At 45.3% G+C, this 23,070-nt stretch overlaps 6 protein-coding genes across 11 annotated transcripts; 4 read left to right on the forward strand and 2 right to left on the reverse strand.

Annotated features, from left to right (window-relative positions):
* Window positions 1–19: 19 nt before the first annotated feature.
* LOC6553457 (HEAT repeat-containing protein 5B) lies at window positions 20–14,924 on the forward strand. Of its 6 annotated transcripts, none has more exons than XM_026978817.1 (8): window positions 20–604; window positions 6,358–6,774; window positions 6,833–8,473; window positions 8,535–8,808; window positions 8,939–8,971; window positions 9,444–13,185; window positions 14,049–14,069; window positions 14,574–14,924. In XM_026978817.1, exons 2-8 carry the CDS (start codon window positions 6,437–6,439, stop codon window positions 14,897–14,899), a joined length of 6,375 nt encoding a protein of 2,124 aa, XP_026834618.1. In that variant the 5' UTR covers window positions 20–604; window positions 6,358–6,436; the 3' UTR covers window positions 14,900–14,924. The 6 variants fall into 6 exon arrangements, with proteins under 6 accessions (XP_026834618.1, XP_026834616.1, XP_026834603.1 ...); XM_026978815.1 differs by having other exon boundaries at window positions 20–134; XM_026978802.1 differs by lacking the exon at window positions 20–604 and adding an exon at window positions 3,737–4,160.
* Window positions 1,263–2,563, forward strand: LOC6553458. The gene has a single exon (XM_026978838.1). It carries the CDS (start codon window positions 1,339–1,341, stop codon window positions 2,314–2,316), a length of 978 nt encoding a protein of 325 aa, XP_026834639.1. The 5' UTR covers window positions 1,263–1,338; the 3' UTR covers window positions 2,317–2,563.
* Window positions 14,925–14,965: 41 nt separating the features above from the next.
* LOC6553456 lies at window positions 14,966–17,911 on the reverse strand. The gene is made up of 3 exons (XM_001979217.3): window positions 17,189–17,911; window positions 16,542–17,097; window positions 14,966–16,427 (listed from the first exon to the last, which is right to left on the reverse strand). The coding sequence occupies exons 1-3, from the start codon at window positions 17,648–17,650 to the stop codon at window positions 15,277–15,279; spliced, it is 2,169 nt and encodes a 722-aa protein (XP_001979253.1). The 5' UTR covers window positions 17,651–17,911; the 3' UTR covers window positions 14,966–15,276.
* A 171-nt stretch (window positions 17,912–18,082) lies between these two features.
* LOC6553455 (transcription factor SPT20 homolog) lies at window positions 18,083–20,377 on the forward strand. The gene is made up of 3 exons (XM_001979216.3): window positions 18,083–19,182; window positions 19,572–19,994; window positions 20,053–20,377. The coding sequence occupies exons 1-3, from the start codon at window positions 18,241–18,243 to the stop codon at window positions 20,176–20,178; spliced, it is 1,491 nt and encodes a 496-aa protein (XP_001979252.1). The 5' UTR covers window positions 18,083–18,240; the 3' UTR covers window positions 20,179–20,377.
* Window positions 20,306–21,945, reverse strand: LOC6553454. Its single transcript, XM_001979215.3, has 3 exons — window positions 21,655–21,945; window positions 21,166–21,582; window positions 20,306–21,104 (listed from the first exon to the last, which is right to left on the reverse strand). The coding sequence occupies exons 1-3, from the start codon at window positions 21,794–21,796 to the stop codon at window positions 20,416–20,418; spliced, it is 1,248 nt and encodes a 415-aa protein (XP_001979251.1). The 5' UTR covers window positions 21,797–21,945; the 3' UTR covers window positions 20,306–20,415.
* A 209-nt stretch (window positions 21,946–22,154) lies between these two features.
* On the forward strand, window positions 22,155–23,062 carry LOC6553579 (acylphosphatase-2). The gene is made up of 4 exons (XM_001979214.3): window positions 22,155–22,424; window positions 22,478–22,494; window positions 22,632–22,741; window positions 22,792–23,062. Exons 1-4 carry the CDS (start codon window positions 22,220–22,222, stop codon window positions 22,907–22,909), a joined length of 450 nt encoding a protein of 149 aa, XP_001979250.1. The 5' UTR covers window positions 22,155–22,219; the 3' UTR covers window positions 22,910–23,062.
* Window positions 23,063–23,070: the final 8 nt, after the last annotated feature.

Below are 23,070 nucleotides of genomic sequence, written 5' to 3' on the forward strand. Positions count from 1 at the left end.
AGCTAGCCTACACAACACATATCGCAGCGCAGTGAAAATTCGTGAAAAATGCAATTTTTCCAGTAAACTAAAAACAATAACCATGTGAAGAGTGTGATTTAAAGTGTAAACTTGTTTGTGCACCAAGTGAAACGGTGAGTTGAGCCTGAAACACGTCGGAATTGAAAACAAAGGAACCATTTGCATGGGGCCAATAGGGTGTGGGAGTGTGCCTGTGAAATTGTTACCAGTGTGTGTGTATGATTCTGACGCGTCAACAAATACACATGACACGATTAAGTGCTAATTGGCCAGGCGGAAGTGCAAAAAGCTTAGATGTGCGTGTGTGAGACCGTTATGTCTGCGCTAAAATACGAGTGGCACAGTTTGCGTAGGAAACCCGTTATGCTGACTCGTTTACCTTGCTCCAATTTGCTCGAAAAAAAGCGAAAACTCATCTAGCCAGCAAACTCAAGACCAACAACAACAGGTTAATGCTTCTCAAACAGCTGTTTGCCGGTCTCTCTTGCTCTCCTTTTCTGATCGACAACGGCCATCAGTGGTTCTCAAAATGTATCGCTGACAAGTGAATGTAAAAATGGACCGAAGATGCATTTCATTTGATGTAAGTTCTTTTGCACTCTTCCCAAATAAATAAAGCCAAAATCAGGTTTATTTGCGGTTGGCCTGCTGCCTGCTGCCTGCCTGTTTGTGCACACTTTGCATATTTATGACCAAACTGGTTCTTCTTTTGGCAACGGAACATCTTTCACTCTTTCCAAGAACAACATTCTCCTCCGGTCGTCGGTGGTTACAAAATTTACGCAACAAGCGGCGATTGCGGTCGCTGGCCTCTCCACTCAACGAGTTTGCTAAAACCCCCAAAAAATAGCAGGTGAAAAGATAAAGCCAAACACCGAAGCTATAAGTACGCTCAGAAAATAATGAAGTTAAAGGGATACATTCTTATTTATTCCATTAGTGTAAATTATTTGAAAAGGAATTTGCCAAAAGAAAACGGGAAGTTTTACTTTATTTATATTTTTCAAAATTTAGCAGATAATATAATAGTCACTCACACAGATATAGAATCGATCCAGATTGGTAGGAATATTATAGTTTGACCCTTAAGATTTTTGATATTTTCTTCTTAATGAAATACCTTTTGAAAGAGTATAAGCTAAAGCCAAACCCGCTGTCACCCATTTTGGAAACCAGATACGTTATACGGGGACAAAGACAGATATACAGAGCCAACTACAGATGCTCGCTGGCTGCTGGGAAGAGTCGCTTCAGTTGAGTGCCTCCATTCCCCCAGAGCAAACCGTTCCCGCCAGAAGAAAGTAAGAAACGCAAGAAATGTGCAGTGGGCTAACGCTACGTCCAATGCTGGTGGTGCTTCTAGTGGGTCACCTAGTGGCTCCAGTGGTGCCGGCTAACCTACTGACCAGCTATCTGCCCGCCTCCATGCAGGCCTTAGCATACTATATAGATCTGCTGCAGTATGAGCCACTATCCAGCACAACAGTGGAGCCTCCTTTCAGTGCGGATGACGAAGGAGTGGAATCAACCACTACGAGTCCGCGGCTATCCACACCATTGCCCACGAGGATGAGAACCACTACCACAAGGCGACCGATTGGAGCAGGTGCGTCTGGATCTGGTGGCAATGGCTGGTGGAAGCCGCCAAGCTGGTGGGAGACCCCGCAGAGAACTTCCACTACCGAGAGACCCACATCCCCACCCACTTTGGCGCATCGTCCGGCAATTTTCGCACCAGCTGCCCCGCCGGAAAAGTCGCTTGAAGGCAACGATCTATTTGCAGAAATTGGAGATGATGGGGACTTTGATAACCTGCCTTTGTCTTTGATCCGGGACATTCAAAACGAGCGCTACGACTTCACCAACGATGTGGAGTCGCTGGATAACTTTTTGCGCCTCTACGACGATAATTACGGAAGGGCCGCGTTTGGTTCTGAGTCTGCGATGGATCGATGGAGTACCGCCTCGATAGCTGGCAAAAAGAGGGTTCCTCCCACAAAACCCTATGTGGATTTCCTGCTGGTCTACGATCTGCTAAAGCGCGATGCCAAGGCGGCGAGTCTGAGCAAGTACGAGGGATATTCCGAGGATCTGCTGATTGAGCTGCACGCGTTGTCTCAGGTTTCTGCGGCCAGGCAATTGCATACTCTCTTTAAAAGGATGCTGGACCGGGGCGATATCCAGCGCAGTGACGTGGTGGCCCGCGTTCAGGGAATCGCCAAAGATCTGGGGAATCCCAAAAGCGCCACTTCCAAGGCATTGACTTTTATTCCCAGCATGCAGTTTTTACCTTAAGCTCCTAGGATAAGTCACTATAAAGTCGAGGGACCAACTGACCTTACAATTGTGTGTGTACTTTGATAAATCTAATTTTTGTTTTAGGGAAGAGTCAAGCAAAATCATCTTGAACAAATCATTGATAAAATAATTTATATTGTTTATTTGAGCACATTTAAAAAAAAAACTTAGACAGTGTACAAAGATACGTTACACATAATTTGTATCGTATTGTTGTTCTATTATTGAAGAATAGCAGAACTCTTGTGCAAGGTTCCTAACCTTTTCAATAAAAATCAAAGCAACTATTACCGGACTTGTGCTTCTCACTATATTTTGTAGCTGGTAAAACAGCCTCGGCACTAATAGGTTTTATTAATCTTGGGATTCAAGTAAATCCATGATTCGCAGGCTGAAATTTAGTTTGATTTGGTGTGGTAGGGTTAATCAATATTCGAGTTACTAAGTATTTCTTTCTTTCGTCGTGAAAAAGATAAACTCAGTGTCGGTCTAAACCATTTCTCGTTCGCTCTCCCACTAGCTGAGTAAAGGGTATCTGATAGTGTAGGAACTCGACTACAGCTTTCTCTCTTGTTTTGTGATTTCATTTGAATTTGGGACCGATTGTAAATCAGTCGGTAGACCCTTTACGGCCGGAAGCGCCACCGAAAGTGTTCTCTTAAGACAAAGTAAGCAGGACATTGGACACAGGACACCCTCCCCGTCTTCCCTCTCCCTGAGCACCGAATCAGCCAAACGACTTAACTGACACATTGACATAGTTCACTCCAATGTGGGTGTGTGTGTTTATCGGTGCTAATGTGCCTAAAAGTATATAATAGGTCAGCCGGCTGCAAATTGTTGCTAAATCAGCTGCGATTCTAGCGTGCGACGTCATCGGCCACTCTCTCACATGCCGCTCTCTTCCGGCAGCACTTGCCACCCACTTGTACTCTTCTGGAACGCGCCCCTCTTGTTGCTGTTGCTGCAGTGGGGTGCTTTTCTTGTGTTCTTTCCATTGCTCTTTGATTTTATTTTGTTTTGGCGCTCTCTCACTTTGAAAATTATTCATTTACTTACTGAAATAGTGTATACACTTTTAGAGGCATTTTACAGATATTTGCAAGGCGGAACATACTTGCATGGTATTACAAAACTTTATTTTTATGCGTTTTTCAACTATACTCTACTACTATATAAGCCAGTTTAGTAAATATTTTGGTGAACTTTATTAATCAAGAAGCCAATTGTTGTTTTCTAAAGATTTTTCCAACGAATAGAAATATTCGTTGGCAAAAATTAATAAATAAATAGGAGGCTAGAACCAGACAAGTCTGTATTCAATACGGGGCTGCTGGCATTTGGTAACGATTTTACTCTCAGAAAGGGTATTAAGAGAGAACACTCTTTCACTCGGTGGGTTGCTGTTCGCCAGCGCTCTTTCATTTCATTTTGTTTTTGTACTCGGTGCGCGAAGCAAGTGTAAGCGGATCTGGCTGGGCCTGCTGCTTCTCCAGAGTTGCGCCTGTAATCGCCTCTAATTCGGTTTTATTTTTTCGCCACTTACGCTACATCGAGTGACAAGCTATTGAAGAATTAATTGCCCTGATGAAACTGAAAGCAAAGCAATAATCACAAGCAATATTAAACAAAACCGATTGGGGCAGTTAAAAACTTGTGCTGAAAGTGCTCTTGTGGAAAAGTTATCGATTTGTGTGAAAGTTGCAGGCTGCAGATTGGCGAGAGTAAAGGCAAAGAAAGTTTTCTGGAAATGTGAACACACAGCAAACCACAACAATGGAAAACTTAAACTTTGCACGCACGCCGCAATTTCTGCGCAAAGTTATCTCCGAGGCGCGCAGGTAAATGCAGGAAGAAAACAAAAACAACGCAGGAGGGTGGACTGCTCGAGGGGGGTGGAAAGTGGAAAAGTCAACCACCACCACCCAGAAGAAATCACCACCCACCGGCGAACGAGTCACCCTGATGTTCCGTATTTCACAGGACAAGTCTAGCCGGGATTTGAGTTGGTTTCTTGTCTCTAGCTGGCCTGCACCTTACAGGTTTTACTTGTTTTCCTCTTGTGGGCGGCAAAGTGGGAGCCAGGGCGGCGGTGCAGCAGCCCGGCGGCGTCTTATGTAACTTGAGCCTGCAGACGTCAATGGCTCGGTGTCCTCACGCCCGAGGATTATTTCGCCTTGTATGTACACACAGTGGTGGTCAAAATAATAGCACTGAAATTCTCTTTCATGGTGAGGCAAACGAATTGTAATGTATCGATGACAAATTATGAATGAAGGCATTTCATTTAGACACTGTTGCTTTTACAACGAAAGCAAATACTCATCACTCTAGTAACAATTTCGAATTCAAAATATCTTAATGATGACTAGTAAATCTCTGTTAAATTGAGTAAATCTCATTCTTGCTAACCAGCTCCACAAACAATTTTTAGTCACAGCTCACTCAGAATACTATTTTGGCAATTTTAGTATATCATTATTCAGTGCTAATATTTCCACTGATATCGTAAGCAGTATGAAAATATGTGCCTTGTGCAACATGCCACACAAGCCACTCGAGCTGAAAACCGCAAACAAAGGCCAAAGACAACAAAGCAGCAGAGGGAAGGAGCTGCAACGAACAGAAACCCTTGGAACCAATAACCCCAAGGCACGGGAGACGCCTTAAAAGACCGACAATTAGTCATAGGAAATTGCACATACTCTTGAAGAAAATGTTTACCAAAGCGGATGTAATCATTCTGTATTGGGTTGAGGACTAAATAACTCTTTTTTTAAGGATTCACAAAATAAATACATACTTTTGTATCTGTACAGATAAATAAAAAATAATATGAATTTTCCTGATTAGCCCAACAATTAAAAATCGAATTAAAGTGATTAATTTGTATATGCGTAATTCCATAGTGAAACTTTCACTAATAAAAAATCACTTTTACACATATGTCTGAATGTTTCCAGTAAAGCAATTACTGCAAACGACCTTCCCAAGCACCATGGTGCTCCAACGTACCAACCATTAAAATTGCAGCCCACCTCCCACACATCATTCTCATTGTCTTGGCTTACACCATTACCCATAGCCGGCGGACATCATTTCGCACATTGCACACAACTGACGAGGACAAGAGTCGCTGCCGCATCGGACCCCTTTGATTTTCCGTAGGAAAAGTCTTTGTTTCGGTTTAATAATTTGGCTCCTCTTGACTTTGCCGCCATCTGTGTCAATGGGCGCCGCTATCGAGCCCAAGGCGACAGCTCTTTCCCGCACTTATCAAAGCTGGATGGGATGGGAGTGGGTGTGTGGATAAAACAAGAAAGTAGGGCGGCTGTGGGTGGGTGACTTCCTAGTTGCTGCCAGTGCAGTTTCCGTTCGAAGTGTGGCGGCGCATCGATACATTTGAATATGCTTCTGGGTTGACTTCATCACCGTCATCATCGCCGTATATATAGATTGAGTGATGCATACTTTTCCACACAATACCATGGGGGACTGCCACGCTGCGCCCCTTCTCTTTATAAAAGTATATTCCGTAAAGTGATTGCTCTACTTATTAGCGGCAAGCTTTTAAGGCATATTTGCTTTGGTTAAACGAACACAATTTCCAACGTTCCTGTTGCAAAAAAATGTAATATTTTTAATACTTACATTTAATAAAATAGTTTTTTTTTTTACAATTTCCCATCTATTTCACATCTTTATATGTATTTATGGCTTGGGCAAATTAATGTTTTTTTTTTTAAGTGGCATACTTATTTCTTAGACGTTGATGATTATACAACGTTAAGTATAACAAAAATAAGAAAATCATAACATGGTAATGCAGCCTTAACATAGTGAAATAATACTTTTTTAAGCTAATCTGAAATGTGATACAAAAATGTTAATCGATAATGCAGCTGTCCATACTAGTAGACTCAAATGGCAAGGTCAAAGGCCCACCGAATAGTCCCGAGCACACTCATCAACCATATGTTGCGTTTAATTAGAGAAACATTCCGCAATTTATATTATTTTTTCTCGCTTGCTCTGCAGATCGTTTATAAACAGCGACCATTTTTCCGCCTCATCCGCAAGGGGACGCTCGGAAACTGAGGAGGAGGCTTTATCCGAAATGGAGCTGGCCCACACTTTGACCCTTAATGAGGAGGCTCTCAAGCAGTTGCCCGAACACAAGCGGCCTGTGTTCGAGTTGGAATGGCTGCGCTACTTGGAGAAGGCCCTGTCACTGGTGTCCAAAGCGGAGATCAAGGCGAGCCAGAAGAAGCTGGTGCAGCAGCTCTCTGAACGAATCCAGGGTGCTCCAGGTCCGCCCATTCGTAAGCTCATTGCTAGCTCGTTGGCCACGCTATTCTCCGTCGGTGACACCTTCATGCTTTTTGACACCGTCAACGCCTGCAATGACATCCTGAAGAACAAGGACGATTCGCCCAGCTACTTGCCCACCAAGCTGTGAGTATATTGCATATATTAAAATAACAAATCGAAACTAAGCCTCTTTTATCCCTAGCGCCGCCATCTGCGTGCTGGGCTCGATGTATGAGAAGCTGGGCAGGATGATGGGCCGTACCTACGAGGACACGGTGCAGATCCTCATTCGAACGCTTCGCAACGCTGAGTCTCAGGCGCGAATTGAGATCATGCACACGCTGGAGAAGGTGAGCGCTGGCATGGGAACCGCCATTGCCAACGTGCACAAGGATATTTACAAGGCGGCCAAGCATTGCCTATTGGACCGAGTTATGGCTGTTCGCGTGGCTGCAGCCCGCTGCATCCTCAAAATGATATACAGTGCACCATTCCTGTATCAAACGGAGTTGGAAAGCCTGGGAACATTGTGCTTCCGAGCCTTCGACGGCAGCAACTACGAAGTGCGATGTGCGGTAGCTCAGCTGCTTGGAACACTTCTGGCCTACACTCAACAACTGGCCGAGGCCGCAACAGGCAAAAAAAAACAGGGACAAGCGGTGGCTATACAGGCAGTCAAGGGAGCTACCCAACGTTTGGTTTCCCTCGATGAAGCTCTGGGCATCTTGATGTCAGGTTTCCTTCGAGGTGGCGCCTCTTTTCTCAAGGGTACCGGAGAGATTATCAAAGGCAGCTCAGGAGTCAACCGCGAAGTCCGAGTGGGTGTGACGCATGCCTACGTGGTTTTTGTGCAATTCATGGGCAGCGTTTGGTTGGAACGACAGTTGAACACTTTTCTGGCACACGTTTTGGATTTGGTGGCCAATCCAAAGGCAGCGTGCTCCCACGTGGATGCAGTGTATTCGCGCAAATGCATCAGCTTTATACTCCGTTCAACAATTGGTAAGATGCTAGGCGAAAAGGCGCAAAGCGCTGCCTGCAAGGAACTGGTCCATCTGGTAGCCAAACAAATGAACTCTATTGACTTCAACCCCGAGAACGCCAAGGATTCCAATCAAGAAACGTTGTTCAGTCAGCACCTGCTCGTGTGTGCCCTCCAGGAACTGAGTTCTCTACTTATTGGATTAGGAACCACGGCTCAGAATTTGTTGGGAGATCAATCCCTGCAAGCTATTGATGCCACCTGTGCCGTTTTGGTACATCCCTGTGCCGCTGCTCGTTTGGCTGCCGCTTGGTGCTTACGATGCGCTTGTGTGGCGGTTCCTGGGCAAATTACGCCTCTGATTGATCGATTTGTAGAGGCCATCGAGCAGATGCGATCCTCGCCAGAAGCAATGGCCGGATATAGCTGCGCTTTGGCGGCAATTTTGGGAAGCGTTCGTTACTCGCCATTGGGCATACCCCACACAAAAGGCAAGGTCGTGTTCAACTGTGCGGAGGAACTGCTGCGATCTGCTTCCCAGAATAGCCGCATGTCGCTGCACCGTACCCAGGCCGGCTGGCTATTAATTGGAGCAATAATGACTTTGGGATCGCCGGTAGTCAAGGGACTGCTGCCGCGGATGCTGCTATTGTGGCGGAACTCTTTTCCGCGGTCCAACAAAGAGCTTGAATCGGAAAAGGCGCGTGGCGATGCCTTCACCTGGCAGGTGACGTTAGAGGGCAGAGCTGGAGCTCTCTCTGTAATGCACAGCTTCCTGCTTAATTGCCCGGATCTGCTCAACGAAGACATAACCAGGCGACTGCTCACCCCCATCGAAAGCGCCCTGGCCATGCTGGTCAAGTGAGTGACGTCTTTAACATTCAGTTTATCTGTCACGGCTATTGATACTTTCTTTTTCCAGCTTGGCATCTGTCCTGAAGAGCTATGGAACCCAGCTAAAGGCTCCGGCAGCTATGGTGCGGCTGCGTCTCTTTGAAACGCTGACTCTGCTGCCGGCTAATGCTCTAGAGGCCTCCTATACACATCTTCTTCGCATGCTCGTCTCGGAGTTTACTCTTTCGGATAACGCGGCCAACACTACGAACTCACTGTTGCGGACGCTTTGTCATGGAGATGATTCTATCATACTGGGCACTTGGCTGCAGGAAACTAATCATCGCACCATTGAGGATCAGGTGGGTTTAATTTGGGAGTTTAGGTATATCTTCCCATAAATGTACACACACACGCTCAACCAACTGCCTATCCGTGAACCCCAATTCACTGTTTCTCCACCCTTTTCTCTATAATTGTGCATATCCAAAGATGGAGCCCAATCGCAAAGTCGATGGCGAGCATGTAAGTGGAGTGCAATGTCTGCTACCAGTGTTTGTTTCGAGTTTTATTAAGTCGTTATATTTATATTGTTATTCATTATTAACATTTATTATTCAACATATTGGAATTTATTTTCATTCTTATTTAAGCATGAGTTCAAATTTTGAAAAAGTTCCCTGTGTGAGATTCTAATAGGTTCAGATAGGTGAACATCAATATATTTTTGTAAATAGCTAAAGTTATTTAACAATTCCGATATCGAATGCTAAGCGTCGATATGCTTTCAGTAAGCTTATTTGTTGTTAATATTATAAAAATGTATCTAGTTCTTCAATTATTGCTGAGAAAATTATTTCAGCATTGATATTGTTTCTTTTTCCTGCATGCATACATTTTATATAGCTAAGTTGAATTATCTTCTTTTTCATTAGTTCTCAAGGAAATCTGCAGATTAATTATTAGCATTAGTAATTAAAACTTCGTTGTTTTCTAGCTGCAACCCAATAGCGCCGCGGGATCTGGCGCCTTAGAGCACGATCCATGCTGTCTGTACCGTCCTAGTTGGTCTGCGCAAGGTACTGGATCCAGCTCCAATGGTTCCTCAGCAACATCCACCAATGGAAGCAGCAGCGGTGGAGGAAGCAACATCCAACAGATCAGCAAGGCCCAACAGTGTCCAGGACCATTGCCACTCGGAGTAGCAGTGATCGATATGGCAGTGACTCTTTATGGAACCATCTTTCCCAAGGTGGCAAACAAGCATAGGCTTCAGATGCTAGAGCACTTTACTGAGTGTATTCGCCAGGCCAAGAGCAGTCGCCAAGAAGCCGTCCAAATGAATATCTTCACAGCTCTGCTTTGCGCTCTAAAAAATCTGACAGATAGCAAGACGAGCCTAGGCCAAGAGGATGTACGAAAGAGTGCCACGGCATTGGTAGTTGCTTCGTTGACGAGTGCCAACTCCACAATCCGGTGTGCGGCTGGAGAGGCCTTGGGTCGGTTAGCCCAGGTTGTTGGAGATTCTCATTTTACCGCGGAGTTGGCTCAAAATAGTTTTGATAAACTAAAGTCTGCTAGAGATGTGGTTACGAGGACTGGACATTCACATGCCCTGGGCTGCCTGCATCGCTATGTGGGTGGCATGGGCTCGTCGCAGCATCTGAGCACCAGTGTGTCTATCCTTCTGGCCTTGGGTCAAGATAGTGCATCGCCAGTGGTACAGGCTTGGTCGCTTTATGCTTTAGCGCAGATTGCCGACTCTGGAGGACCCATGTTCCGCGGCTATGTGGAGGCAACCCTGACGCTGTGCCTGAAACTTCTACTTACCGTACCCCACGCTCATGTTGATGTACATCAGTGCGTGGGCCGCGTAGTCAATGCGTTGATCACCACCGTGGGACCGGAGTTACAAGGAGGAGGTGGAGCAGTGGCCAGCATGAGAGGATCATTCCTCTGTTCAGCAGCTCTCCTTCAATCGCACTCGGATCCACTTGTGCAAGCTGAGGCAATTGGTTGCCTGCAGCAGCTACATCTTTTTGCTAGTAAATCTCTGCAACTAGAAGAGTTGGTACCCACGCTTGTTGGAATGCTAGCCTGTAACTATTTCATACTTCGCAAGGCCTCCGTTTCCTGTCTCCGGCAGTTGGCCCATCGGGAAGCTAAAGAAGTGTGTGAATTAGCGCTAACTATTAACGCGGAACAACTTCCTGATTTGGTAATTACGGAGTATGGACTTCCAGGATTGCTTTTCTCTCTGCTCGACACCGAAACGGATGCCGAGATGCTGAGAAACATTCATGATACACTTACTTCAATGCTCCAAATGCTGGCTGCAGATAATCTCAGCTCCTGGTTGAGTCTGTGCAAGAATGTGTTAACCGTTGCTGTGGAAGGAGGACTAAATGATGATCCCGCTGGTGGGGAACAAAGCAAGAGCAAAGATGCTGGAGGAGAAGATGAGGACGAAGACGAGGAGGAAGAGTATGCTGATGATGTAACAGAATACCGAGCAGAGGAGAACACATCCACCCATCCGGCAGTGCAGCCAAGGTGGCCCACTCGTGTTTTCGCCGCCCAGTGCGTGCGACGGATCCTAGCCAGCTGTGAAGCTGCCAGTTCAGTGCACTTTGATCTCTTGCAGGCGAAAGAACAGCAGCTCATTCGCTCTCGCGGAGACTACCTCATCCTGCACTTGGCGGAACTTATTCGAATGTCCTTCATGGCCGCCACCTCGGACTCGGATCAATTGAGATTAGAAGGATTGCGTACTCTGCAGGAAATAATCGATCGATTCGCTAACGTTCCAGAACCGGAATTCCCTGGTCATCTACTCTTAGAGCAGTTCCAGGCTCAGGTGGGAGCTGCTTTGCGTCCTGCTTTCGCGCCGGATACCCCATCTCATGTGACGGCTGCTGCTTGTGAAGTTTGCTCCGCGTGGATTGGATCTGGAGTGGCTCGCGACATTGGGGATCTAAAAAGAGTTCACCAGCTGCTAGTCAGTTCCCTTGATAAGCTTTCCTCAAAAACCAACAGCACTCAGTTATATAACGAATCCATGGCTACTTTGGAGAAGCTAAGCATCTTAAAGGCGTGGGCAGAGGTTTATATTGTGGCCATGATAGGAAATGGAAAGGCTCCGGCTTCCTTACTGAATCTCCAATCCCAACAGTCCGGCTTACAATCCTTAACCAATGTGGAAACGGACTCGGATGTTCCTGACAGTAGAGGTGAAAGTCTTCTAGGATTAGTGCAACCTGAGCTCCACAATCTTTCGACCCACTGGCTGAGTGCTATGAAGGATCACGCCTTGCTGCTGCTACCTGCGGAGTTCCAATCCCAACTACCACACGACGGAGGAGCTTTTTACACCACGGACACAATTAACTCGTCAAAACCACATTACATGACCAGTTGGCCCCCAATCCTCTATGCTTCCGCACTATGGTTAAGGGATGAGGGATTCGCCCGCCATCTAGATACAAGTGAAGCCGCAGCGGAATCCAACAATAATCAGATCACTCACGGATCTTTGTCGGCGGATCGCTTCCATATGATCTTCGGCATCTGCATGGAGGCACTCTGCAGCATGAGAAGTTCTGAAAGGCCCAGAAACATTGTGAGCTGCCTTCGCTCACTGCACAGCATCTTTGATTCTGATTGGGCTAGGAGACAGTTGGTCAAGGATCGGGCTTTAACCATTGAACTCTGTCATGTTCTACACCGTCAGATACTGACGAGAGATGAATTACTCGTACAACTTCTGTGCGTGGAAATTTTGAAGCAAACAATCCGTGCTGCTAGGGAAGATTTGGAAAGAAAACGGGACGATAATGCAAATTCTGAAGAGGGGGATGGAGAGCGACATGGTGAAGATGATTCCATGCAGCCAGGAAGCTCGCATGTCTACGCCGTTCTGGAGGTTTGTCTCTGTCTATTTGTTCGCCAAATACCTACGATGAATCCCACGAGGCAGGGAGCTGGTGGCTCCGGCTTGCAGCTGGACTTTGCCTATGCCAAAATGGCCACTGGCTCGTCATTCTTCTCGGTGCTGGGTGATGAAAACGGCCTGCTAGTAGCCAGCGGACTGCAGTGCGTCGAACAGTTGCTGGATTTGTGTACTCCTAAAGGTGCCCTTGCAATCCTGCCCACCGTCCTGTATATGACAACTAGTATCGTTAAGGAAATCGCCAACAAGTCGGCCATAGATAGTACTATTTTGGCAAATACGTGTGCTGTGAAGTCAGCCCTACACTGCTTGCGATCCGTTTGCGTCCACAAGTGGGCTAAAGTAGAGGAGACAACCGAGGAATGGCAACAGTTACTTCAAAGTGCCCTGGCCACCATTGTGGATCTCACCAAAACGGCTGGCGATAACGAAGAAAGGAAAGTCGACGAGGTCACTATGCTGCTGGCCATCACTGTTTTCATCCTGCATACGCCCGCCTCCGTTGTGTCTACTCCTTCATTGCAATATCCCTGCATTAATCACTTCCGGCAGTGCCTGCAGTCGGAGCACCTCTCCGTGAAGCTGCGCTGCATCGAGACCACTCGGTCGATTTTCGCTCGGGCCGAATTGAAGACGGCAACACCATACATCCACGCACTCGCACCTAGGATAATCGAATCGTTGTATGCGGAGTCCAGCAAGGTGCCCACAGGCGAACTGGAGCTACAGGTCACCCTTGAGAGCATCGTTACTGTGGAGCAACTTATAGACTTGTCGGAGCCACAAAACCGTAAGTAAATGGGTATCATTTCGCTTGGTCTTTCTTTAAAGTACGGGGTACTCCTGTTTTAAAAATAACATTTTTACATGTAACCCTTAGAAAATGTGTTATATCAATAGATTTGAAATGTATGCCTTTGAATTTAAGGAAGGATATAATTTACAACTATACACGTATAACATTTTTTTATGCCCGTACATACTATTAAAAATATGAAACTGGTAGAAAGAAGCGTTTTCGACAATATAAAGCATTTATCAGGATCACAAGCCAAGTCGACATGGCTGTTTCCATTTTTTCAAATTTCTATCGATATTTCAGAAGAATTTTGAAATTTCTTCTTCGCACTTCCACTAGCTGGAGGAACGGACATCGGATAGTCCAGGAATTTGAATATAGCGTTCTTTCTTGCTTGTGAATTAAGAGGTTGCTAACAAGTAAAAATGGATCAGTTTGTACATCATAGCTTCCTTGAACATGAAATAAGTTGTCTTCCTTATTTCATGTTCAATAGTTGTGAATAAAAAGATTAAATAGTAGACTTTCCCGAATTCTATATAACTTGCACTTGTTGCAGGAGTACCCCTTCTTAATATATAGTTCATAGCAGTACCCCTTTCCCGCCTATATAGTTCCAACATAAATTTAGCCTAGGCTTTTGCTTTTGCCATTTGACTGCCGTGTCATATCGATCTGTTTTCTACAATTGTCTCTTCAAACGCAGCCAAAGTGACATACATTTCAAACTTCACACTTTGGGAAAAGAAAAAGAAATAAGTTATTATATATTTGCTCTCTTCTCTGTCTTCTCTTTTTATCAACTCACAAATCATTTACAAAACACTAAACCAAAAATAATATAAAAACGTTAGGAAACATGAACTTGCTACAAGGTAAATAGAAGAGCTCGATCACAAACTCACATGTTTCATGTCGAAAAAGCGTTTCAGTAATATAAGGCAGTTAAAACGAAACATTAAAAGTTTTATTTTCTTATCTTTGACACGCATTGTAATTTTACTACATTGTCATCAGCTTACTTATTGTAAATGGAATTATTTTTCCACAACAAAAAGGAACATCATACTACACTACAAAAGTTTCTTATATTCTTATTTAACAAGAACTTTTAATGTATGTTACCTTAACTGTCTTGTAGTTTTGAGATGCATCGTTTATTGCACACTAAATGTTTTCCAATGCACCAATCCATAGAATAGCTGAACACCTAGTTTCTAGTTCTTGTTGTCAATAAAGATTACGCTTTAAATGTTGCACGTATAAAGTAAAAGTACGGGATGGCGCGACTTGTCCATCTCTGTAAATGGGTGTTTTGTTTAGCAAGCTTTTAAATTTAATATTAAAATATTAATTGTTTCCCTGTCCACACTTCACAGATATTCAAATGTTGACTCTGTTGGTCCCTGTGCTCATTGGATATCTAGCGGAGCCCAGTCGACTCCGGACGCTGCCAAAGTTCCAACGGCAGCTCCACGACCAGGCGCTGCAGTGGCTACTGAAGATCGGTCCTAAATATCCGCAGGAATTCAAAGCCCTGATGGGTCAAACACCGGAACTGCGACAAAAACTAGAAGCGGCCATTCGCAGCCAACAGCAGTCGATTAACATTGCCCAGAAAGCAAGCGAGGCGCAGAGGAACCTGCTGGCTAAGCCGCAGAAGCCCACGATCAAGCTGAAGACGGATTTCAGTAACTTCCAATGAGCGCCCCCTCCGGGATTCGAACAAAATAGTCCTCAAGCTGCTAGTGCTAGTAAAAATGCTTTGTAATGCATTGTGACCGCATGTACAATGGGATGTGGATGTATCGGTTCTTTTTATATTGAAAATGAGGTTTAAACAATTCTAAAACAGCAACAAAAAAAGCAATATTTTCAAACTATATTCACAAAAACGAGCCACCCTAATGCACATCGGTCCGGCATTTGATTTTGCTGTATGAGAAATACATTGAAAGTACCTACAAGTTTATAAATTATTTGTTAGCCATTGTAATGAATTATTATTATATAACGCGATATAAAGTAAAAAATATAAACTTTTAAAGCTTAAATATTTCAATATGTATTATTTAATAATTCCTATGGTAGTATATATTCAATTTCCACTTCCTGCTTGACTGTATTAATCACTTCATCCTCGCTAAGCGGTTCGGATTTTAGATCATTCTGTGGTTCCGGCTCGGGATCGATTAAAACAATATGTGCACCCATTTTTGCATAATTGGGATTAGGCCGTGGCAGAGATACTAATGCTGAGGGTAAGTCTGTAAAGAGTTTCGATTCCAAGCGGCTGAGAAGAGTGGTGCGATAGAATAGAGCTTGTAACCTCTTGCGGAAAAGCTGGATGGGTGGTGCAGATTCATTATATTCAAAGCTCCGAGCTTCCGTACCCTTCTTGCGGCAATCTGCAGAAAGAATGCACAACGCTCGAAATCCCATCATTGTTGACCAGTTGGGTGGCAGAAGTGGGCTCTTCAAATCACCTTCTTCGTCCGGAAGATTCCGGATCATGCTATTGTAACACTTAAGCAGTTCATTTGGCATAAATATGTTTTGTAAGAGCGAGGGACAAATTGGTGGCTTATATGCAAGAGCTCTGACCACATACCCAAAGTTATAAACGTCATTTGGAAGTGGAAATGTTTTGGGAGTGGTTAGCGGCAGATTGTAACTATATTTAAAGAACTCGCACAACTCAATGTCAACTTTTATAAGTTTTGAGGAACTCTCTGCCTGTCGCTCGATCCGAGCCTTCTTCGATTTGGTTCCCCGCACTCGAGTTCCTTTGGTGCGTTCAGCTTCGACTAATGACTCTGGGTCCTCTTGCCACTCTTGCAAACGCTGCGCCCAGTTATCAGAGTTGACCAAGGCCACCTTTTTCGATCGGCGACGTGGCAAGTCTTCCACTTTTGCATTGGGATTTTGCTCAAGGAATTTCTTGATGACCAGGAAGCGGGTTCGACAGCTGGTTCTTGTGTGATTGCCCAAGAATGTGGCACAGTTCAGCCACTGGGAAGCCCCGTATTTTGTTACAAAGCTCATCAGCCGGGTGTCGTCCTGTACGGACCAGGAGTCGGTCTTGTTGCGCTGTGCCAGTACATTGTGGTAGCGAGTTCGGAGTTGGGTTAACGACCGGTTTGGGAAAAGAGATCGCGGAAAACAGTGAAACTTTCCATTGTACTCTTCAACGGCGGCGAACAGCATCATGTCCTCTTTGGTAGTGAAGGATTCTGCAGTAGTATGAGAAAATTTTTCAGTGTTCAGAAAATAGTCCGAAAGATCTCGGTCCAAAACCAAAGGAATGAAATAACAATCAAAAAAGATACAATATATTGGGTACCCACCGTGACTGATGCGAGGATGTAACACGTAGTAGTAACGACCAATTAGCGTCGATTTAGACTTGTCCGGGAAGTACTCAACGACTTTCTTCCAATTAATTACGCCGTTTGCCGTATTCCTATCAACGATCTCCCTTAGCCTATCGTTATCCTCTTCGCTCCAGCGGCAGCTGGTCTTTGGCTCCAGCAAGTAACGCAGGCCGGTATGAAATTGTACGAAGCACTGGTAGTCGGAACGTCGATCTAGCGAAGCAGCTGTCAGCTCCCAGTTTTGCATCCTATTCGCAGTTGCTACCGCCAGCAGGGTGTCGTCCTCCTCTGGTGACCAATTGTCTCGCCTGAGATCTGGGGATAAGTAGACCCGCCACATGGCCTCACAGCTATACGGAGAGTGTCGATATTCCAAGTCCAGAGTGCTGATCTGGTTCCAGTCGATGCTGAAGCTACTATCCGCAGAGGCCAGCAGACTTACCAGTGTGCTTAAGTGCCGCTCGGTTGGCTTGCGCTTAAGGCTTCCGCAGGGGAACGCATTCGTATTGTGGGCCCTATGGTCAAGTAACTGAGAATTAAGTTTTTAATAAAACATTTCAACTTTTGATTGCTATAAATGGTTATTTGGCAATCATATTGTAGACGGAGGGTCCCCTCACCTGTTGTTTTATCCCCATTATCACATTCTTTTTGTCCAGCAATGTCCATACGTGCCTGGAGTGCATGTCAAAGTCGGTGGGAAACATCTCCGTGTGGCACCGCGCCTCGTAGTCCTCGTTATTAGGACAGCTGCGGCCATCGATGTCTCGGAAAAAAAGGTTGCCCTTAAAACGAAACGTGCCCTTCCGCAGGATCGCACCGCTAAGATTGAGGGAATCCGGGCCGAAATGGGAGCGAGGTCTCAGCCGGCGCACCAGGATGTCCTCGTTTCGAGAGAAGCGGGCTCTAACTACTTGTAGCATGGCCAGGATTTTGGTCCGAACTTGCATGAGCCGTCGCTGGAGCTCCTGATTCAGCTGCAGTGCGTTGGCATCGCTCGGTTCTAAGGTGCTCTGCAATAGGACCGAAATCTCGTCCATAAGCTGCTGCTGGTTTATACGCAGATCCTCGACATCGTCCATTGCTCGGTTTGTTTTGTTTACATTGCCTTGGAGATTAGCGTTGAACTATGCCTGGCCTTAACTATCGATAACATGGTTGCTCGTCCTTAAGACATGAATGGGTTTAATACCATGCAATATTTTAAATTTTGTTTTATAAAGCATTACGTAAGAAACTACTCCCCATACTCATTCCCTTGGTAACAAGCATATTTACTGTGGCTATTTGTAATATAATTTTAATTATACTTTTAATTTGTTATGATGTATGCCATATGTACTGTAATCTGTACACATTATTAATGTATTCCGCTTTTTATTTACTCAAAGTACCTCAAATTTCCGAATTTAAAAACGTTGGGGTTAAGTTATTCACAAGATTTAAAATCAGCCGGTGGCAAACTCGAAATCAAACCAGAGTACACCTAATTAATTGAGCACCTCAAATAAAAGCGATATCCAACATTGGTAGAAATTTGCGAATCAGCAGTGACCGATGACAAGACAATCGACTATCGCTGCTGCTCGGCGAACAACAAAAGAGAACAGAGAGAAAAAACGCGTAGTAGCAACTTAATTAACAAAATTCGTGGTGAATGCGCTAGCATAACATGGAAGATGTCCCGGTTAAGATAGTCGAGCGCTACAAACCACCGCCTGCCGTGTTCCACCTGCCGCAGGCGACCCTCAATCGGCTGTCGCAATTCCGAGCAGATTTCTACACGGATCATCCGGATTACCAATATGACTGTCAGCTGGAGCGGGCGGTGGTGAGTCAGGCACAACGATGGAGCCAGCTACGTCGCCAGCAGCGCGAGGAGCGAGCCAGTCGCCAGGAGCGCCGCAAGGAGGAACGCCAGCGGGCGCTGGAGGCGAGGCAGAAAGAGATGCTTGGTGCAGTTGATTATCCTAGTGCGGACGACTTGTCATCGGACGAGGACGAGGAGGAGCAGAAGAAGAACGATCCTGAGCGGAGGGTGGAGGAGCAGCAGCAGCAGTTGCCTCCAATCACCGCTGAGTCACGTGACTCTTCCCACGAACCAAAGTCAATAAGTGTGTGCAATTTTCACAATATCTTGCAGCCCACCATTTTGAGCACCACTCCAGTGGTCAGTCCGCAGACTCTTCACAAGCGGAACAGCTCCCTAAACTACGCAGACTTTGAATACAATATGAACTCCACACCTTTCGACAATATCGAGCTGAAGACCATTAACGATCTGGACATACTCGCTCAGGTGCTGCACCAGACACAGCTGGAGAAGCGCAGAGATCAACAGCAGCCGCAAGGGGAACATCAGCAACAGGAGTCGGTGCATGAGGATCATTCCAAGGAGGAGCAATCCAGAAAGGAAGTGTCTGCTCCGGTGGAGCTGGCAATGACTACGCTGGCGGAGACCAAAGCGACGCTCGACAGCGTCAATTTCCATGTTCACTGTGATGATAATGAGGACAGGAGCGAGCCAAGCCACATTCCAGCCACGGCTCTTTACCCAACGCCCATGTACAGCGCTTCCGCCCAGCAGCCGCTGCATAAACCGGAACACTTCCAGGTGGGACACTTTTAAATAGTTAAAGCGCCTTAATATGTTAACTTTATTTTATTGAAACTTGTATTGTGTACTATCCCTGTATTCCTAATATCGGATTCTCATTACTCATTAAATTGTAATAAAAGAGGAAACTGTTCATTCACTGGCAGTATACCATTAAATCGGGTTGGTTTCTGAGCACTTCTTAGGTAGATTACTTAATAAAAAGAATAATACTAAAATACTTAATAAAAATAAATCAATTATTGGAATTGGAAAGAGTTTGAGTACGATCTTAACATGATCTTATTATAAAACCAGTATCAATATTTAAAACATTTCTTTTTAAACGTTTTATTGTTGTCTTAAACGTTCTGATTTAAAACATGGGCTTTTAATTATTTTTGCAGGTGTACCACATGCAGGGGTATAGTTACCAGCCCTTCTACTCCCCGCAGCAGCATCCTTACCAACAGTTTAGCACCTACCAAGTCAATGGATTCGGGACTCCCAACCATTTAAAGGCTCCTCCAACGCCTTCCTCCATGCTTGCGCTTAGCCAGTCGGAGGACGAGGTGGCCACAAAGTCAAGAAGTGTGCCTGACATCCTGCGGGAGTTGAAGACAGAGCTGCAGCAGGCGGAGAAACGTCGCACCCGCCTCCACAGCCACAACGCGGAGCAGCAGCCAACGGTGGAGTTGGCGGTGGACAGAAACTCCTTTAGGGAGCTGGCTGGTCCGGCACAGAAGTTGGCTCAACGTATCAGTACTATGGGTTTCCCTCTGGAACGGGTGGCAAAGGTGGTTAGCCTGTGCGGTATCGATGATAAAAAGGTAACGCATTTTCGCAAAATCTTGCAAAAACCATTAGTACGAGCTTGGATTTTTTCAGATTATCGAACACCTTATTCCACTGGGAGAACTTCTGGACCTCGGTTTTGATGAATCGAAAATCTCGGCGGCGCTTCTCAAGTTCAATAATAATAAGGACAAGGCGCTGGACTATCTAATCAATTAGTATAATTTAGTGGAAACCTTTTGTACGGCCAGCTTTTACTCCATGCCCAAACTCCCCAGTCCCCCATCAGCTTACCAAGATGACTCCTCTAAATGTATATTTAATTATTACAAGTTCTCGCGAGATATTCCTTGCTTAAGTTGGGAGTTTAATGCTTCAGAATCCTCAGCAGCAGAATAAATATAAGTCCGTAAAGTAAGCACATTAAGTTGGCTATTTTGTCAATTCCGATCACCATTAGTTCATGCCCAACATAAGCAGATTAATAGCGTGTTCCACATTCCCATCGGAAAGTTCTAAATAATTTACGTTCTGAGTGTGATTAATGAAGCCCATGGCGGCCATGGTACGCAGTTGTTCGGTGAACCGATGGCGGCGATAGCAGCGTGGCAGCACATCACTGTCGTCACCTCCATCGTCCTCGTCATCCACATCGTCAGCTGGTGCTGTGGCGACTAACTCAGGGACTGATCCCCCTCCAGATTCCACCTCCATATTCTCCACCGGCGCAGGTTGATTCTGCGCCAGGGACTGAAAAGCCCGGGCCAGCTCGTTGCGGAACAACTCTGAGGATATGGAGCCGCTGCTAATGGCTCCACTGCTGCTTCCTGCGCCGGTTCCAGCTGCTCCTCCAACGACTGCTAATGGAGCCGAGGTGGTTCTTGGTCTTTCATCACCCTGCAGGGCCTCGTCCGCGTTTCTCTGGGCAATATTCGACAGTGAATTAAACGAGGTCACGTTGGCCAAAGCGTTAGCCAGTTGCTGGCGGCTAATCTGACGTATGTTGGCCATTTCATCACGCCGATTGGCGGCCGCGGCAGCTGCCACGGCTGTACTGCTGCTTCCACCACTGCTGCTGCTGCCTGCTCCCAGAGAGTTTTCCTCCTCTGACGAAGTGGTGGATTCCGAGGCAGCTTGCTCTTGGACTAAAAAGGAAGAAACGGCTTGTAAGATGTACAAAACAAGTAAAGATGGGGATATAGTTACACTGCGTGGCTGAGCTATTCCTGGCAAGCTCTTTGCGAATGGTGTCGACAATGAATGGAGCCGCCTCGCAGATGAGGGGATAATCTTTAACCAGATTCTGGACCACCTCCGGCTCGTGCAGCATGTTGAACAGTACAGAGTCGCGGATTAGGGCCTGGGCACCCAGATTTCGCCTAAACTCAGGATACTCGGCGAGTATCTTCTGCAGAATGTTGAACCGCGAGGTAACGCTGATCTGCAGGTGAGAAGTCAACGAAAACAGCTCTTGGATGTGTTTCGTGTTGATCTCTGTGGCAGCTGGCGGCACGTACGGCGAGTAACGTTTAATCTTCTGAAAGCAGTGGATCACGGAGTTGGGCTGCAGCGTTCGGTTGAGGGTGTCCGCGTCTTCCAGTACGCGTCCATGGTAGATGATCTCTGCAAGTGCGCAGCAGATGACTTGACACAATAGAGACAATGGACAGCAGTCTCAATCGGAAGGTCACTCACCCAAATCACTGGCGTCGAATTGCAGCTGCATCTCCTTGGTCACCACCGCCTTCAAGTAGGCCACATCCCGCGTCATATCAATGTTGTGTAGGGGATGCACATCGCTCAGCTTGTTCTTCAGAAGCGCGTACAGGGTATGCATAGTGCGATGAAGTTGTATCCGCGTAATATTTGTTAATCACTTTTTGTCTGTATGATTTTGTTTTGTTCAAAGACAGGTCGGAACTGGTTCCAACGAACCGCCTTGAACACAGGGTGACCCCTAGATGCCCCGATAGCCCGAACTTGACTTATCGGGTCGATCTACGATTATACAAGGCTAATAAAAAAAGCAAAATCTAAAAATACCGCTTTAAGATTAAAATGATTAAATGATTATTTTCTTGACAGTATTAAAAAACCTTTGGTATTGTTTTTAATTTAAATCATTTTTTTAAATTTACTTTTTTTAAACCGTTGAAATTGAGGGTGAGCCATATAAAAGCCACAATTGTCCCAATGCCTATCGATCTATCGGTTTTTGACAGCTTACCGCTCAAAATATGATAAATAGACGAGTTGTAAAATGACCTCCAGTGAAACGCAGACTGAGGGTAGGCGTAGGCGGGTAACCCTTCCTCCGTCGGCATCAGATAATAGTTCACCATCCAAAAAAAACAGCGAGGAGCCCAAAAGAATTTCGCACTCAGAGTTCCAGAAAAGAGTTACATCGGATAAAAGCAATGAGCCGGTCCTCAGCTGCCAATTTGAAGTGTTTGGGATTGTACAAGGTAGGATATTCAAAAATCGGATTGTCATAATAATAGTCATCTTGCACACACAGGCGTTTCTTTTCGAATGGTAAGAACTTGCTCTAAAATGGGATACCCAAAAACTTTAGCTTCGGACTATATAAACTATAAACAAGGCTAGACAAAGACTAAATACACAAGGCATATATGTAATCTTCCACCCATAATCCAATTCCAATGCTTTAGTACACCTTGCGAAGAGCTCAGAAGCTGGGAGTCCGGGGTTGGTGCAAGAACACTAACGAGAATACGGTGAAGGGCGAAATTCAAGCACACCGACATTCCTTTGAGTCCATGTAAGTGATTTTTCCATTCAGAGTTTGATTATCGAGCGGTTCTCTTACAGGCGCCTCTGGCTAAAGCACACCGGCAGCCCTACCAGTCGAATCGACAAATGCGTTTTCAGTGAGACTACTGAACTTGCAGAATACACATACACCAACTTCTCCATAGTGGTGGATTAGTTTTCCTTTATAAGCTCAAGTTCGTTAAAAGCGAACTGGAGGTGTATTTTTCTTATGCTGTTTGGAAAATATCTGGATATGTGTTAAAAATTGTTCTATTGTTATAAAACTAAATCTAACTAAAATGCAATGCGGTGGAAGTATTTTTTTTAATATTCGTC

The sequence above is a fragment of the Drosophila erecta genome, unplaced genomic scaffold, assembly GCF_003286155.1.
Source record: "Drosophila erecta strain 14021-0224.00,06,07 unplaced genomic scaffold, DereRS2 tig00000000-arrow-pilon, whole genome shotgun sequence".
NCBI lineage: Eukaryota > Metazoa > Arthropoda > Insecta > Diptera > Drosophilidae > Drosophila > Drosophila erecta.